Source organism: Rhipicephalus microplus, chromosome 5 (assembly GCF_043290135.1).
Source record: "Rhipicephalus microplus isolate Deutch F79 chromosome 5, USDA_Rmic, whole genome shotgun sequence".
Taxonomy (NCBI): domain Eukaryota; kingdom Metazoa; phylum Arthropoda; class Arachnida; order Ixodida; family Ixodidae; genus Rhipicephalus; species Rhipicephalus microplus.
Genome location: NC_134704.1, coordinates 68,995,414 through 69,010,212, shown reverse-complemented (window position 1 = coordinate 69,010,212; position 14,799 = coordinate 68,995,414). Strand labels below are relative to the sequence as shown.

Here is a 14,799-nt window from a genome sequence, read left to right as displayed (position 1 = left end):
AAAAAGAAAATCTTGTTGTTGGTTCACAAAGTATTACGGCTAGGTGACGTTAGCCCCCACCCGGTCTAAAGGGTACAGCCACATCAATTCATCCATCCACAGTCCATCCATCCATCGGTATGCGAGTATGTGCTACAGCTGGTTGACATTTCCTAGCTACTCAGGAACGGCGAGAACGCATATGGGGAACATGAGTAACGCTTGAGCATTAAGAAATAGCTACCATAGCAGCACCGATTGAACGAATGCAAAGAATGAATGTCAGTGTCCCAGCAGGAATCGAACCCTACCCTTCTACGCAGCATTGAAGTACTTTACCAGAAAGCCACGCCAGGTGTCATGTCGGATTAACGTGAATTTTAGTTAGACGCCATCCGCTGAAGTTTATTTGTGTAGCAGTGTTGATGGCTACCATCCTCGCGCACACCTCCTTAAACAACAGCGCTTCATATCAGCTTACCGCTTCTTTTGTTGCTAATATCCACGTTGCTGTTGGCATCGTTACGCAACTGTAAACAAATGCTAATGTAAGACATATGCGGCTGTTTAACGCATGTGTGCGCGTGGATTTCCACATACATTTAGCGCCACTTCGTATCGTCTAGCTAGAAAAAAAATTAAGCACATTCAGCTTCCATTCGCATTCTTCGCTTAACACCGTTTCTCAAGTGCAGGGTAGCCCACTGGGGCTCAGCACTGATTTACCTTCCCACATTTCTCCTTATTTTCTCTCTCTCTCTCTCTGAAGGTTATTGGAATCTGCCGATTTTTTAATGTTTCATGAAGCTGTTATATGTAACGTTTAATGAAGTCGCCCACAAAAGCCACAACCACGCGGACATAAAATGAGCACAGGCGCCGGTCTTCTTCTGTTGCAATTCCGCCCTTGTGTTTGCGCTATTTTCAGTGCGTGACTATGTCTGGTGCGCTGCTTCATCAAATATGGCTCACCAACTCGCCCACAGTACGTATTAAATATATCGAACGTGTCTCGCCAAATAGACATCTTCTGTGTTCTTCACTGTAACCTAAAATGTATACTTCCAGTAAGCACGCTCTGCCACACTCCTCCCACCCCCTACGCGAACAGAACTTACTCCTGCACAGTATAAATTTTATTGCGACAGCAATTATATGGACAGTCTCGGCTGGTTTTGGCCGCCGCCACCGTCATTCAGGTATATCTATATGTTTGTATACGTATACGTCGAAGGACGCGTTAGCCTCCTTTTTCCGCGGAGCGAGCATCGCCTTTCCGGCTGGAGTCATCTGCGCACGCGCTTATTTCGTGAGTGAACAGGGGGATGGGGAGCAATGCAGCGCTATGACTGCAATGATCAGCGCGCTTCTTGTGCCGTCACAGCAGGTAGGAGCTTCTATAGGCTGCGCTCGCAACACGAAAGAAACAGTGCCAGAAATGTATATGGAGCGGCCGTGTTCTTACCAGCGTTTTGTCGTGTAACGCGAAATCGGATGCTAGTCATGCTTCGTAAAACATTCGAATATGTTGCTATCGCATTCATTGTTCCTACTTCTTGGCAAAACATAGCTTTTAATAGTACGCACATCTATGTGCCCCAACTTTGGTCGAGTAATGTTCGCACAACGTGGACTCCCAATTTCTAACACTGAGACACTGGCTACCCACACAGCAGCACACGTATACTCGGGCTTCGCATTATAAAACGTATTCTATTAATAGTCTAATTGAAATAAAATTGACGCCATTCCACAAGCGTCAACTCCAACTACTAGAAGACGTACAAAAAAATACATGAAAACTGCGCTGTAGTATTGGGTCCTCGGTGTCTCCTGTCCGTAGATCCCGCAACCGCAATTAGGGCCGTGCGTTCGGCTTCTTGCAAGTCAACTCGCAGGCCGTCTTCGTATGAAACCGATTTGGCCCGGTCAGGCACCGGTGCGATTGCAGCACGCGCCGCGTCAACCGGTAGCAGCGCGCATCGCCATGCGCCGTCGAAGACTGCGTCATCACAGCGAAGAACGGGAACTTGAGCTGCGCGCTGCCGCATGGAGCACTGCGCGGTGCGGTGCAGGCAGGGTATCGCGGATTGGTGCAGTGGGCTGTGCAGCGGCGGGCCGTGGGGAATACGGCGCTGCCATTGGCAGGACATCCGCCCCAGGGGAACTTCCACTCCTGGCAGGCCCGGCCATCAAACCACCACCAGCTGGTGCGGACGTCCTTGCTGTGACAGAACGTTGACGTGAATGAAAGAAGGGCCATATCGAGGGCTCGTTTTTTTTGATACACTCATAATGAAGAGAAGCACAGTTGCGGAAGGTATATGGGACGTTAGTTGTACTGTTCTCTTTTTTTTTAAAGTTCATTGTTGTAATTTCGAGATAGGTCGCAAACTTGTGGAGCTCACTCAGACTCGCTCATAAAATGTAATTCGCGCTTATAAGCACGAACCGTAGTCTCAGCGAGCCCTCGCTCAGACTAGGGTTCGATCTGATTGAGGGCATGAATGAGTCGACTTATAAGTGAAATCGCCTACCCATGGGCGATATTGAGAGTGGGCGAAAAGATACCTAGCCGCCGGCGGGACCAAACCTGCACACTTGGGATAATGCCCCCGATGCTCTACCAATTGAGCTACGACCGCGGTGGTCCTCTCGTCCTCTTTCCGGTGGTTGGATGTTCGATCACTGTCGGCGTCAAGGCTTATTTTCGTCCGCTATAATTTCTTCACAGATGTATCGCTATTGCAACAATACACCTATAACAGTACAATTAACACCCCTATACGTTTCTTGGCTTCATTATCTGCTGGTTATCACTAAATGCTACACTTGTTCGTTTCGGATTCATCATAAAAGAATGTGAAGCGTGCCGGCACGGGCACATAAGAGAATCGGAGATCCCGAACGATCTGCGTTGTCTGCTTCTGTCTTTAGCACCCAAGCGTGCATGGTTGAAAACGGCAAGTTCTGCGAGTTCGGGCGTTAACATATTTGGCTGAGCGATAGACGTGTGTTCCGATTCTTTGCACTGCAAAGATATAGATGAATGAAAAGGTGGCAGTCGATCGAGAGGCCTGCATTAATTCGTCAGTAGCCATACGGTACCTCCATAAGTGTTATCGACGTCGTCGTTGCCGTTATGTCCTGTATACGCATAAAACCCAAACCGATCACACCACCCCACGCGTTGTATGTTCTACGTGCGAGTGCTGCTAAAGACTGCGGCTTTAGAATAAAACCACTAGACGAGATTTATACTCTGTGGCCGTGATGTACCCGGAAATCGATGGAGAACCAGCGCATGAATATTGGACAAATTTTGTCCTGTATCAATTTACTTTCAGCAATGTTTACATGTTATCGTTTACGGTTTACAGCAAGTGCAGTTTCCACGAATTGAAGCAGGACAATCAGGGCTAATCAAGGCGTAATTTTGTTACCACGGTCTTCTGCTATGATCATATCGGGGTAAATATGACTCGAACGCGTAGATCAAAACAAACGTTATCTTCGGACCAGACTTATCGTGACATGACGTGATTATCTCGAGCAATTGTGTATACCACTTTTTATACTAAAGTTTGATTTGACGATCGAATATGGGAGCACTAAACATCTGTTGATTGGGAGGCATTTTGAAAGAAAGTACTCGAGGGAAAGTGTAGAAATTTGATCACGTCTGAGTGGCTTGGTTCTCAGCTCTCGTTTCCATGTTTTTGCACGCCTTACGTTTGCCGTGTAAAGTAGTTTGAAAGAAGATGTTTATCAAGAAAACAATCGCAACACTAAAATCACTGCAGCAAGCGTGCGTCAAACAGTTTTAATGTCAAGTGTCATCGTTGGTTTAGCCTCACACGTCGGTATCCACACCGTATTCCTTGTTCACAGCTGCAACCTGCAACCTACAATGTTGGTGGAATATAGCCTGTTTCTTGGTTTTAGGGGCGAAGCTCCTTAGGGCGTGGGCTGTGCGTCCCCTGTATGTAGCCAACTCTCGTTTAGTTCTTGCGGTGTTCACTAGATGGCGGTAGCGTCCCTTGTATGTAGCCACCTCTCGTTTAGTTCTTGCAGTGTTCACTAGATGGCGGTACTTGTATTTGATGATGAAAAGATGCAAGATGTTATAAACTAGACGGCGGCACTTGTAGTTGATGATGAAAGATGCGAGATGTTATAAAATAGGAATGATGTCACATATGGCCGGTGTCATTGGTGGAAGGCAATCGTTCGATTTAGTGCAGTGCCGTACGCTAGGGGGGAGCATTGTAATAAAATCGAGTGGGCAAAATGTACGGAAGATTCATGGTTTACCAGGTTTTCCTCCAGAGCTTCGCCCACTCATCATCATTCACTTCATGGCTATGGCGGCACTTTTTATTTATCTCTGCGGCGATTACATATTCAAGAATGTAGAGGGCGGTGATCGGTAGTGATCACTGGCCTGGGAAAACCTCAGAAAGCACATGGAAATTAGGTACCTCCTGCAGCCGAGTAGTAAGGTCTTCCCGGTGCAGGCTTTCCGCGGCGGTTGTGTGAGCACGCAGTTGGTCTCGCACTCGCGCCACGAGGCGAACCGGTTGATGCCGCGGTTGCAGAGCTGCGCCGGGTGGTCGTCACTGGTCGCCAGGCAGGCGTTGATGGAAGCGCGGTAGACGAACTCGTTACGAGGCTGCTGGCAGTAGGTGTAGAGGGCGACACCGCATTCCGGCCTCAGCTGCAGTAAAGCGCACAAGACCCGCCCACATCTGAAGGCACGTGCATTACGCAGTGGCTTTCCAAGCCAGTAGGTACTTGTCAATGACTGGTATGGTACTATATAGTGGGAAAAATATTGTTTAAATACAGTAGTTGCACGCGAGAGCCAAGATATGTCAACTTCCGTTTGACGAGCGACTCTACATTGCATGGACAAAAAAGATGATGATGCCGCATTGCGAGGTTTCACGCCACATCACAGAGTTCGAAATTTTTATTCATTGATGACATATGTGTGTCACATTATCGAAAGGTTTAGTAAACTACCAATGATATACGAAATGCGTATCTTCATTAAGCATTTTCAAAGAAAACGTTCAATATGCTTGATTGTAAGGAAAGAGGAATGCATGTGCGGTATCGGGAGACTGTAAAAGCAATACCCACGTGCAGCCAGATGCTGCATTCTTAAGGCAGTCTGAACTTGCGCCAAGAAAATAGGCGCAAACAAAAGCTACATAAGACAAACTTTTACTATCAAGTATCAAAAGATCCACACAAATATAAACGGAGCCGCGCAAATACGCAAAACATCAATATTTTTGCACAAGCACCACCAAGGAAGCCGTAATCACGTAGGTTAAATAGTGGCCCGAAAGAAACTATATACTTTAAAGCGGGGGTCTCAAACAGATCTTCGCCAGCAGGCGACAGTGACAAACTTAGTCCGCCAAGGGCTGGGACAGTGAAGGATATTGTAGCAGGGGGTAGAGAGGCTGTTTCGATCATTTTCTAAGGCTGCCACTTGAAACCAGGCCTCTTTAGTATAGTACTAGTCATTTCTTGAAATTTAAAGTGATGATGCATGCGTAGAACATACTGATATGAACTTCCAGGGTGTTTGAAATGATGCCGATTCTGAAAAAAGGTTTTAGTTTCACAGATATATATTGCGAAAATAGTGACCTTACGGCGTGCCTCACAAAAAAATCCTTGGGGTTAGTTATGTCGGCGTAAAGTACTTCTTATCAGAGAAATAGAAAAAAATCATAGATGAAGAGAGTCAAGTGCGCGCCGCGGGCAGCCAGCCGAGGGTCCGCAGGCCACGGGTTTGAGACACCTGTCTAAAGAATACACGCTTATCGCAGCCTCGCGCATAGAAAGGAGGCGTAGTTGTAAAGAATGTTTCAAATCCGGAATGACATGTGCAACTTCGCGTCTGTCTCGTGTTCTTCCAGTCAGAGGCCACATTGGCATGTAAAATCACTGTGAACAACTGAATACGTATATGTATCCTCTTAATTTCGGTGCGAAATAACAATAATGAAAAACATTCTCTACGACCCATGCACGTTTTTTTAGCTCCAAAGAAGGACTGATTACATAACTTCATCAGAGCAATTTCGCGCATAGTTTATCATAGCCATCCTTGTTTCCCGTGGACGTGCATACGAGGACAAAAAATTATTTTGTATATGATAAGGGTTAAGAAAGCTACTTAAAGAACATCATGCCTGCCAGCAACCTTCTTGGGGTTATTGATTGACCCTTATGAATGGGGCTTGAAATCAAGCCTACTTTAAAGATCACCCAAAGTTTGAAAGAAGGATCAAAGAAAAGGAACATGTCTGAGAAGGTGTGCTCCTTCCCGATTCGCTCCCTACATTACGTTTCGTGAGGCACGTTCAGTCACTGCAAAAGTGAACGTCGTAGAAACGCCACTGCCGATCGAAAGGCGACCTACTTGAAGTCATGAGAGGACGGCTTTCAAGTTGTCAGACACTTTCACAATCTTGGATTGGCAGATACTTCACGATTTTGAACACTTTTACAATATTGGGAGAGGCAAATATTTATGCGGAAGGGGGGTGAAGAAAGGCTCTTTTAACAAACTCGGTCCATACCTGAGCACAAAACCCCTAAAGCACTGAAACCCTTCTACATCCGAAAGTACGTGCTTGTGAGCGAGCGTCACTGACACGCACAAGCATGCACACGCAAGTAACCGATGCATCCTACGTCGGTCGGCAATGTGCCCTGTAGAGCTAAGCACTTTCATCTCGGCACTCCATCTGCACTTACAGATCTTCGGGACTTCAACTCCATCGGATTCCTGGAAGTCCCGTAACCGCCGCTCACGTTGCCGTAAGCGATAGCCGACTGTTCAGCGGCCGAATCCCCGTCAGACGAGTCGCTCGTGGAGGGCGTCCTTCTCCAGGCGTCTTGCGCGGCCTCCTCGTCGGCTTTCTCCACGAGCCCGTCCCGTGGTGGCGACCGTGGAATCGACGCTTCAGGCACCATCGGTTCGGTGTGTGCCAATCCTGAAGCGAGAAACGACGTCAGCGGCAACTGAGTACGTAAATTAGGGTAACATCAATTACGCATCCGCCAAGTGCTCGGTAAAAAAAACAGCAGGTGCAATGAACGATTGTACTAATTGTCGATGGTGGTATTAACGTCGAAAGTTGCACGTTTCTGAGCAGCGTTTAATGACTATAGTCCCATGTTTTCCCAAACCTACAGAGAAACAATATCAGCATTATCCATTGAATACGACTTGTCTTTGCAACGCCTGTCTAAAGTAAGAATGAAATGTTCGTTAGTAAAGCGCGAACGTGACATCGTTGCTGTTATCCAAATCAAGCTGAAGGATATTTATGACGTTGGCTGCCATGGCAACTACATATTGGCTTTCGTGATACTGAAGTATTTTTTTGTTAAGCCATTGCTTTTGCAAGTGGGAAGAGCGTACTCCATACAAAGCTCAGTGACGAGTAAATATGTGGCTGTGAAACATTTGCATAATAATAATAACAAACGGGAACATTACTTCAGAAGTCGATGATCCATGATATTGAGAGACCCTGCAGTGAATGGCTTCGGAAAATTCGACCATCCAGTGTTACTTACCATTTACGTACGTCACACAGTACACGGGCACATTTCACATCAACTAAGATGCGACTGTCGTGGTCGGGTTCTAATCAGTGGCTTTCGTAGAGCACCGCTCTACGTCGTTGTCGAAGTATTTTTGGTGAAGACGATTACTTGAAAAACCTCGTTTGACGAAAAGCAGTGCCAAGACGGTGATTCGTTTGAAAGGTGTGCGAGTGATTTCTGGCACGAAGCTACAATGAAATCTGTACGGATCTCTCAGAAGTTATGCTTCCATTTTAGGGAAACGTATACGTCCCAATCTATTGCTTCTCCTTAACTGTAACGTTTTCTCTAAGAGTTACACAAGGTTGCCTCACAGTGATTTCTCTTTATCAACGTGTCCGCACATCGACTGCTTCTGCAGAACCAAATTGATGCAAATCTGAGTCGTTTGGACAGGGACAAACGCAAAACTTCAGCCGGCAACAATTTAACACTACACATGGTGCACTTGTGCCCAGAAACGGAAATAAACCTCTTAGCGCAACAATAGCTACGACCGCAGCAGTCGGACCTCGCAAGTCTGATCGTGGTTGAAGCACATACGCCATATTCCATGCCCAACACCAACGTTATCACAGGTGCTGCACTAAACAAGCTCAATTTTAACCTTGAGTGCGCAATCATATCAAAACTCTATGTTCCCATACCTTCAGGCTTTGCCTGTGCCGATTGGAAACACGTGTAGCAGTGTGTGGGTGAAGCTGGGTCACGTGGAATCAAAGAAACAAGGGCGCTGCAATATGCACGTGCTTTTGCTGTCTTTAGCCAGATTTGAAAACACTGGCTAAAACACTGGGTTGAAAACACTGTATGACGATGTAACCGAATGCATATTGCTTACTATCATCTGGTGTAAGTCTCCAATTTTTGCATTCTACTTAATGACATAATTAGACATGAATAATTACCTCGCTTTCGAAGCCACGAAAAAAGCTAGCCAAAACTTCTGTCGATAATAAGTGTTCGTCATTGCTTAAAACGTTCGATTAGGCAGTTTCATATACGTTGATAGCGCTTTTTTTGCTTATTACAGATTCCTGTGACATGTCCACCTAGAAGCCTCTGCTTGGCATGATTGCAATGTTCAGCGTACAACAATACGCTACGCTCACGACGGCTCGTGACAGCGATAAGCAGAAGCATCGGTTACCGCTCGCGTTGCCGCTACCAGAACTTGCGTCACAGCACCGCCACCACAATCGTCACCGTCCTGCAGAAGTCTGAACACCCGGTCAATAGGTGACCAGAAAAAGAGCGAGGGATTGTGGGATGCACCTTCTGCTACCGGCTTCCGGTTCGAGAAGAGTAGACGACGGCAAACCGCTTCGCCGAAAGCGTCAGAGTGTTCGGGATTCGCGCGCGTGGTCGCCCGTTTATCTTCGTCCTGATTAACCATGGTCGGTTGTTCAGCCGTTGGCTGCTCCAACTCAAGCATAAAAACGATATGGGCCGCAGCTGTGAAGAGAGCCACACTGACAGGTAGCCTTTGAGTACGGAACTTTGAAGTCAGAGTGGGCGAAAACCATTTTATCACGGTTACGTGTATATCCCACATTGAAAAACGTTTACGCATGAATTTTCTGCGAATATTGCTAAATAAATTGTCGCACTGGAGCGCCTAGCAAAGATATTGTGGGAATGAGCGGGCGAAATCTACCTGCCATACGAGATTAGGGCCGGCCAGTGCACCCACATATATGACAAAAAGCGCGAAAGTTTCTAAGAAGATTAAACGAAGTGCTGAACGAGTTCATTTGAAATTATCTTGGTCAAACTGTGCTCAGATTTGGGTGCACGTTAAAGAACCCCAGCTGGTCGAAAATTCCGGAGCCCTCCACTACGGCGTCTCTCGTAACCATGTGGTGGTTTTGGGACGCTGAACCCCGCATATCAATATCAATCAAACTGTGCGCCAGGGCGGCACCCAAAGGAAGAAGTGCGTTAAACAAGCGCAGGGTTTCGATTATTCGGCGCCGTCTATGTCTTACTGTATTGTTTATGTGCCGCCTAGCCGTGCGGCTTGACCGAGATCAGCGTTCGAATAAGCATCTGGCTTCGACTAAGAAATGCTTCTTATAGCGCACTGAAAGCTAGGAAAAAAAATATCTTAACGCACTCAATAAGTGTTGCGTTTCATGCCGATCGACTGACGATGTCGGCCGAAACAGCGAGCCCACTGCTACAGCCATTCCTCATCCCCTGAGATCTCTAAAATGAAGACCTATTATCTGCAGTAAGGTATCATACAATAAAAACTGCTTTGTGTATCGACTGATCTGCTAGCCAAACTGGCAGTATACCCCCGAGCAGCCTAAAAGCATTGCAAATCATTTTAGTGCGATAAAAAAAGTTTTCTGACCATTAAAGACTTTCGTAGCTTCTCATCCTCACAGTAAAGGTTGGCAAAAAAAAAACAGGTTCTAAAGCACTGACATTGCACGGCGAGGTGCTTTTTTCAACGGAGCAGTACAGAAATGCGCACGTGCCGCTGCTGACCCGTGTGGTGCATCGAACTGGAAGCCGTCGTATCCCACAGTTCCCTGCGATTGCCCATTTTACCGGTCACCTATTACTGTAGTCTTTTTCTCACGGAACGTTTGGGAGCGCTGCCATACGGCACGCAAGTGGGCATGTCATGTGACCCCCCCCCCTTTTTTTTTCATATTTGTGGGCATCTGTAGTAAGCCCAACTACAACACTAATATTAGATCGAAAGTTAGTTGTACAATCAGATGTTATGCAAAGATATCTTAAACTTTCTCATAGAACAGGCACAGGTTCATTGCTTCAAAAGTTAGGTAATCTAACATGGCACAATTCAGAACACAAACGATACCATGACGCACTCCATGCAATAGCAAGCAACATGTATTTGGTCGCCTCGTCATAAAGTGCGTCAGCATATTTTTCAACCCAGGCTAAAGGTAGCTGTGGCCCCGTGTGTATACCTCGACTTACCGGCAATGCGGTCGGGTAGGTGTCGCTGCTCGGCGGTTACTGTGATCGAGTGCCAGTTCATAATGGCGATGGTGGTGGCTACCGCGGAGGACACAAGCAACGCGGAGAGCAGCGCTGCGCCGACCATCAAAGGCAGCCGACCTTCCATCCAGTCGCCCCAGTTCTCGTCGCTGCGCGGCACTGCGTCTGTCGTGGTGGCCACGTCCCGTCGAGTGCACTCGGCCGCACAAGCCTTCGGCTTCGGGACTGCGATGGCCTTGCTGGTGGTGGCCGCCGCGCGAGGAGGCCTGTGGTCAGGTATGCAAGTCTCATAGAAGATATGCGTTTCGGACATCAATTAGAAGTAACAAGCAAGAAAGCCTTAGAAAGTATAGGGGATGTTTTTTTAATTTATGTATGTATGGAAGAAGCTAAATCGGTGAAAAATGTGGCTGGAAATTAGTTTCGCACTCGCAGTCGTGCATGGCTACTAGTGACGCTCACTATCACTCCCACGTTTGAAATGCACGTGTATACATAATTAAGTGGACGGAAGAATCACAGGTGCCACAGCTCAACTGGCAAGATCATCGGGTGCATCATCCGAAAATTGCGTGTTTGGTCTCTCCTACCTACAGGTTAATTTTTCATTCAATTCATCTTCGACAGAGATACAACACCCCCTATACTTTCTTCGTTTTTCTTGTCTGTTAGTTCTCAAAAAATGTTGTGCTCAGCAAAAAAAAAAAAAAAAACAACGACTAAGCTCTTGAAAACGCCCCTTTCGTTGACTTTTGTGCATTTCGGATACAGATTGATTTTTAAAAACCTGAACGCGCGAGCGTCGACCACCCATTCAATAAATGACGTCTAATGCGTAGTATCATACACGATTTCACGCTTTGTTATGACTCACGTGTGGGAGCTTTAAAGCCACACAGCCTCTAACATAAGCTTATGTCACAATTGATCGTCGTAGCTAACCAGGTCTTTGCTTGGCAGCGTGGTTAGAGCTGTCATGCCCTTGATATCTATCAATACAATGTCATGACCTTTGTTTGCTAAGATATTGTCGTACTTCATTTGTAATGTGCATATTAACGGCAAACTTTACGTGGAATACACGCGAATAACCTTCACAACGTACTGTCCTGGTCGTGGGGCATACCAGCCTGAGTTTTGATTACTAGATGTGCATTAAACCACTAGTTTATAAGTACTTGCAGTAAGCGCCCTCAATGACTTCAGTATAGACAGTTAGTTCAGCTTGTTCCATGCTGACCTAGAGATTTGTTTTCTGCGAGTATCTTGTACCATTTAGAGAAGTCCATCCTTCACTCTCTCTTCATCTCCTCTACGAACAGAAACAGAACTTTCACTTGATATTACCTACGACTTCAAACGCACACAAACCCATAAGCATCAAACTCTAAAAAGGAAAGCTGAGAATATCTTGTGAAGTCACTATTCGTGCTACCTATGTGCTGAATCGCCCAACTGAAATTATTTTTCCTGTCAAGTACAAACGGCCAAAGCCAGTCTGTCGAGCGACCGACTAGTAAATAAGCGAAAAGCAAACGTACAGTACTGGAGCGCCGTCAATGTTGCACCAGCTGCTGGCAGTCGAGCTACTACTGGTGCTGGTTGTAGTGGTAGAACTGTAGGCTGCGCTGGTCGAGTCACAGGTCTGCATAAACGGAGAGTGCCCACAGGAAAACCACGGCCTGGACGGGACGGGGATAAACGGGCACGCAGGCGACGACACGCCAGTCCACTGCGTTGTCTCCGCGGTACGCTGCACGCGAGTAAAATGGGATGCCTTACGTCTCCGTTACTGTTCGTATATCTCAGTAAAGTATCGATCAGTCAAGTTCTATATATCTGAACTTCAGGCCGTGTTAACGTGCTGCTGCTACGGACAGTGCAACATCGCCGTATACATGAAAGGACACAAGACGAGTGCCGACTCCAAAAAATTGGAATCCAACGCTCTTTTACTCTGATATGTGCAATCCCTAATTGATGCAACACTTTTTTAATTGATGCAACACAATCTTAATATCTCAACTATTTCGCTAACACCTCCACACAAGTGAGATTCATTCCCGTCTTCCCTATCATTCACTATTTAAGGGTGGCACTCTCGATGGCTACGTGGGTAAAGAAACTCTCGGACCGTTGAAAGAGCGCAGTAAGAAATAGCATTGAAATAAAATTGATGTCTTATCCAGGTGCTCTTTTAAAATACTTTTAACCATTTGGGTGTTCCCAATATGAACCACCCTTCGAATATTATACATTACTGCTACAGGGAACTCTGACTTGGAATGATAGTTCGGCTATTCTATTAGTGGTATCGGGTATAACACACAGTGCGCGTCTGAGTGTGTGGATTAGTCAAAAAATGTCGATGTCATGGCACAATTCTTATCATGTAGCCAATTCCGTGCGCACGCACGTCTGCTGTGTGGTGTTAATTAACAGCTGCTTGGCGGGCTCAGTCGGCGTTGCACTTCCGCAAGCTTCGGACTCAAGTCCTATATACTGCTCGTGTCGCGGGCGTGTCACGTGTCAGGCCATCGGGTGCTTCCCATTGGACACCACCCGACGACACAACAGATGCTTTACGGATTAATCGCGGACTCTAAATTACACGATGGGTATACTTGAACGCCAAAGAAACTGTCGTCATTAAGAAAGGCGTGCAGACTACAAGGGGGGGGGGGGGGGCGAGGCAGAGTGGTTGGCCGCTCCCCTAAGTCAACTAAGGGGGAGGGCATGAAGTCAGACCCACACACTTACAAATACGAAAGGGGGTGCGAAGTAAGCCATAACAGGGAGGAAGGCGCTGCAACGAACCTCCCCCCCCCCCCCCTGCAAAAACCCTGCGCACGCCCACGGTTATTAGGCCTAACTTCAGCTATCGTAAAGCCTAACTACATATGCCCTTGCTTACGCTTTTTCCCACGTTCGCGATTACGGCGGCCATCCGCGGAGACGTCCGAGCCCTGTGACCGCGCAGGAGTCGACGCTGCTCGGCATTCGGTCGGGTAGATGAGCCTGCGGTCTGGCCCGGAGGTGCTGCATGAGGACGTGCCGCCGCCTGCTGCGCCTCGGACTTCCACGTACAGCGCTTTGACGCCGCGGGTCGCCGGTAGCTTGTCTCGCGAGACAAAGCCTTATCCTGGCCGGAAGCTGTCGTACCGGACTCGACGGAGTACGTGAGCTGCCCTAGAGAGACGCGTGGTGCGGCTACGTCGGCAGCTGGGACAAGCCTAGTGGTCGGGTTGTAGTTTGCCGTGAAGGTAGTTTCGCTGGCCGCGCTGTTGAAGACGCCGCCCTGGCGCGTCGTAATGTACGTGAGGTTCATGGGCACCCGGTGTTGCATGGTCGTAAGCTCGGGCGATGCTCGCAGTGCTCGTTTGGCGTCAAGCGCGAGCTCAGAACGAATGAACGAGCGCACGTGGTCTCTATGACAGCGATGATGATGACAGTCACAGTTAATTAAAGTTATTCAAAAACGTGAAGAGAATAGGCTGAAAAAAATCGTAAAATCTAGCTTAAAGGCAATTCACACGAGCCTAAAGATAGCCGTGGGAGTTTTTACATGCGTGCGCCGTGTCAAATTTCCGAAACATTGAAATCAGACTTACGTTATTCACAGCTATAGCAGTGGCCGGATACCCAGACCTCTCCTTTAGTAAGTGTTGCTTGCTACTGGCTGACCGCCATGGTTGGATGTATGAATAGAAAAAAATATGATCTCTAGAAGAGCGCACTGGCACGCTGTGAGCCCCTCCGGATCATTAATTATTCGCTTCATTATCTATACCTGAATTCCTATTTATGTATCCTTGCAGTTCTGATGTTTTCTATATTTCATTTTTTTCATCTTTCCATATACGGGAGGCATACGTTTAACATCCTCCTCTACTCCACTATGTCTGGCGTCGCTATTGGCCTAAATTTTCTTTCAGTTTTTTTTTAAATCAAGCTCGAGAAAACTAGAGATGCTGAAGACTGATTAGGTAATATCGTAAAATAACAGAGCAAAAAATGATGGACGAAACAGACAAACGTATTCGTCTGTCGCTTTTTGCGCGGTTATTTTGTGGTGATGAATAACCAACCAGTCCGATTCAGCGCCATTAGTGATAACGGTAGATGTGTGCGAGCTTCATAATTTAGAAAGAATTAACTGTACACCTGTCCGAATAGGTGTATACGATATATAGCTAAACGAAA

The 14,799-nt window shown here is 46.9% G+C and overlaps 1 protein-coding gene across 1 annotated transcript; it reads right to left on the bottom strand.

Moving 5' to 3' along the window:
• Positions 1–1,794: 1,794 nt before the first annotated feature.
• On the bottom strand, positions 1,795–13,942 carry LOC142817499 (uncharacterized). Its single transcript, XM_075894515.1, has 6 exons — positions 13,511–13,942; positions 12,143–12,241; positions 10,576–10,882; positions 6,760–6,998; positions 4,461–4,696; positions 1,795–2,204 (listed from the first exon to the last, which is right to left on the bottom strand). Exons 1-6 carry the CDS (start codon positions 13,940–13,942, stop codon positions 1,838–1,840), a joined length of 1,680 nt encoding a protein of 559 aa, XP_075750630.1. The 3' UTR covers positions 1,795–1,837.
• Between the last annotated feature and the right edge of the window lie 857 nt (positions 13,943–14,799).

Bases quoted from the DNA above. Each gene is read 5' to 3' on its own strand.
- LOC142817499 (XM_075894515.1), bottom strand. From the start codon at position 13,942: ATGCAACACCGGGTGCCCATGAACCTCACGTACATTACGACGCGCCAG. The intron at 12,242-13,510 runs GTAAGCAAGGGC...CCGTTTATGCAG, and splicing joins TCGCGAACGTGGGAAAAAGC to ACCTGTGACTCGACCAGCGC. The intron at 2,205-4,460 runs GTACCTAATTTC...GTTCTGTCACAG, and splicing joins TTACTACTCGGCTGCAGGAG to CAAGGACGTCCGCACCAGCT.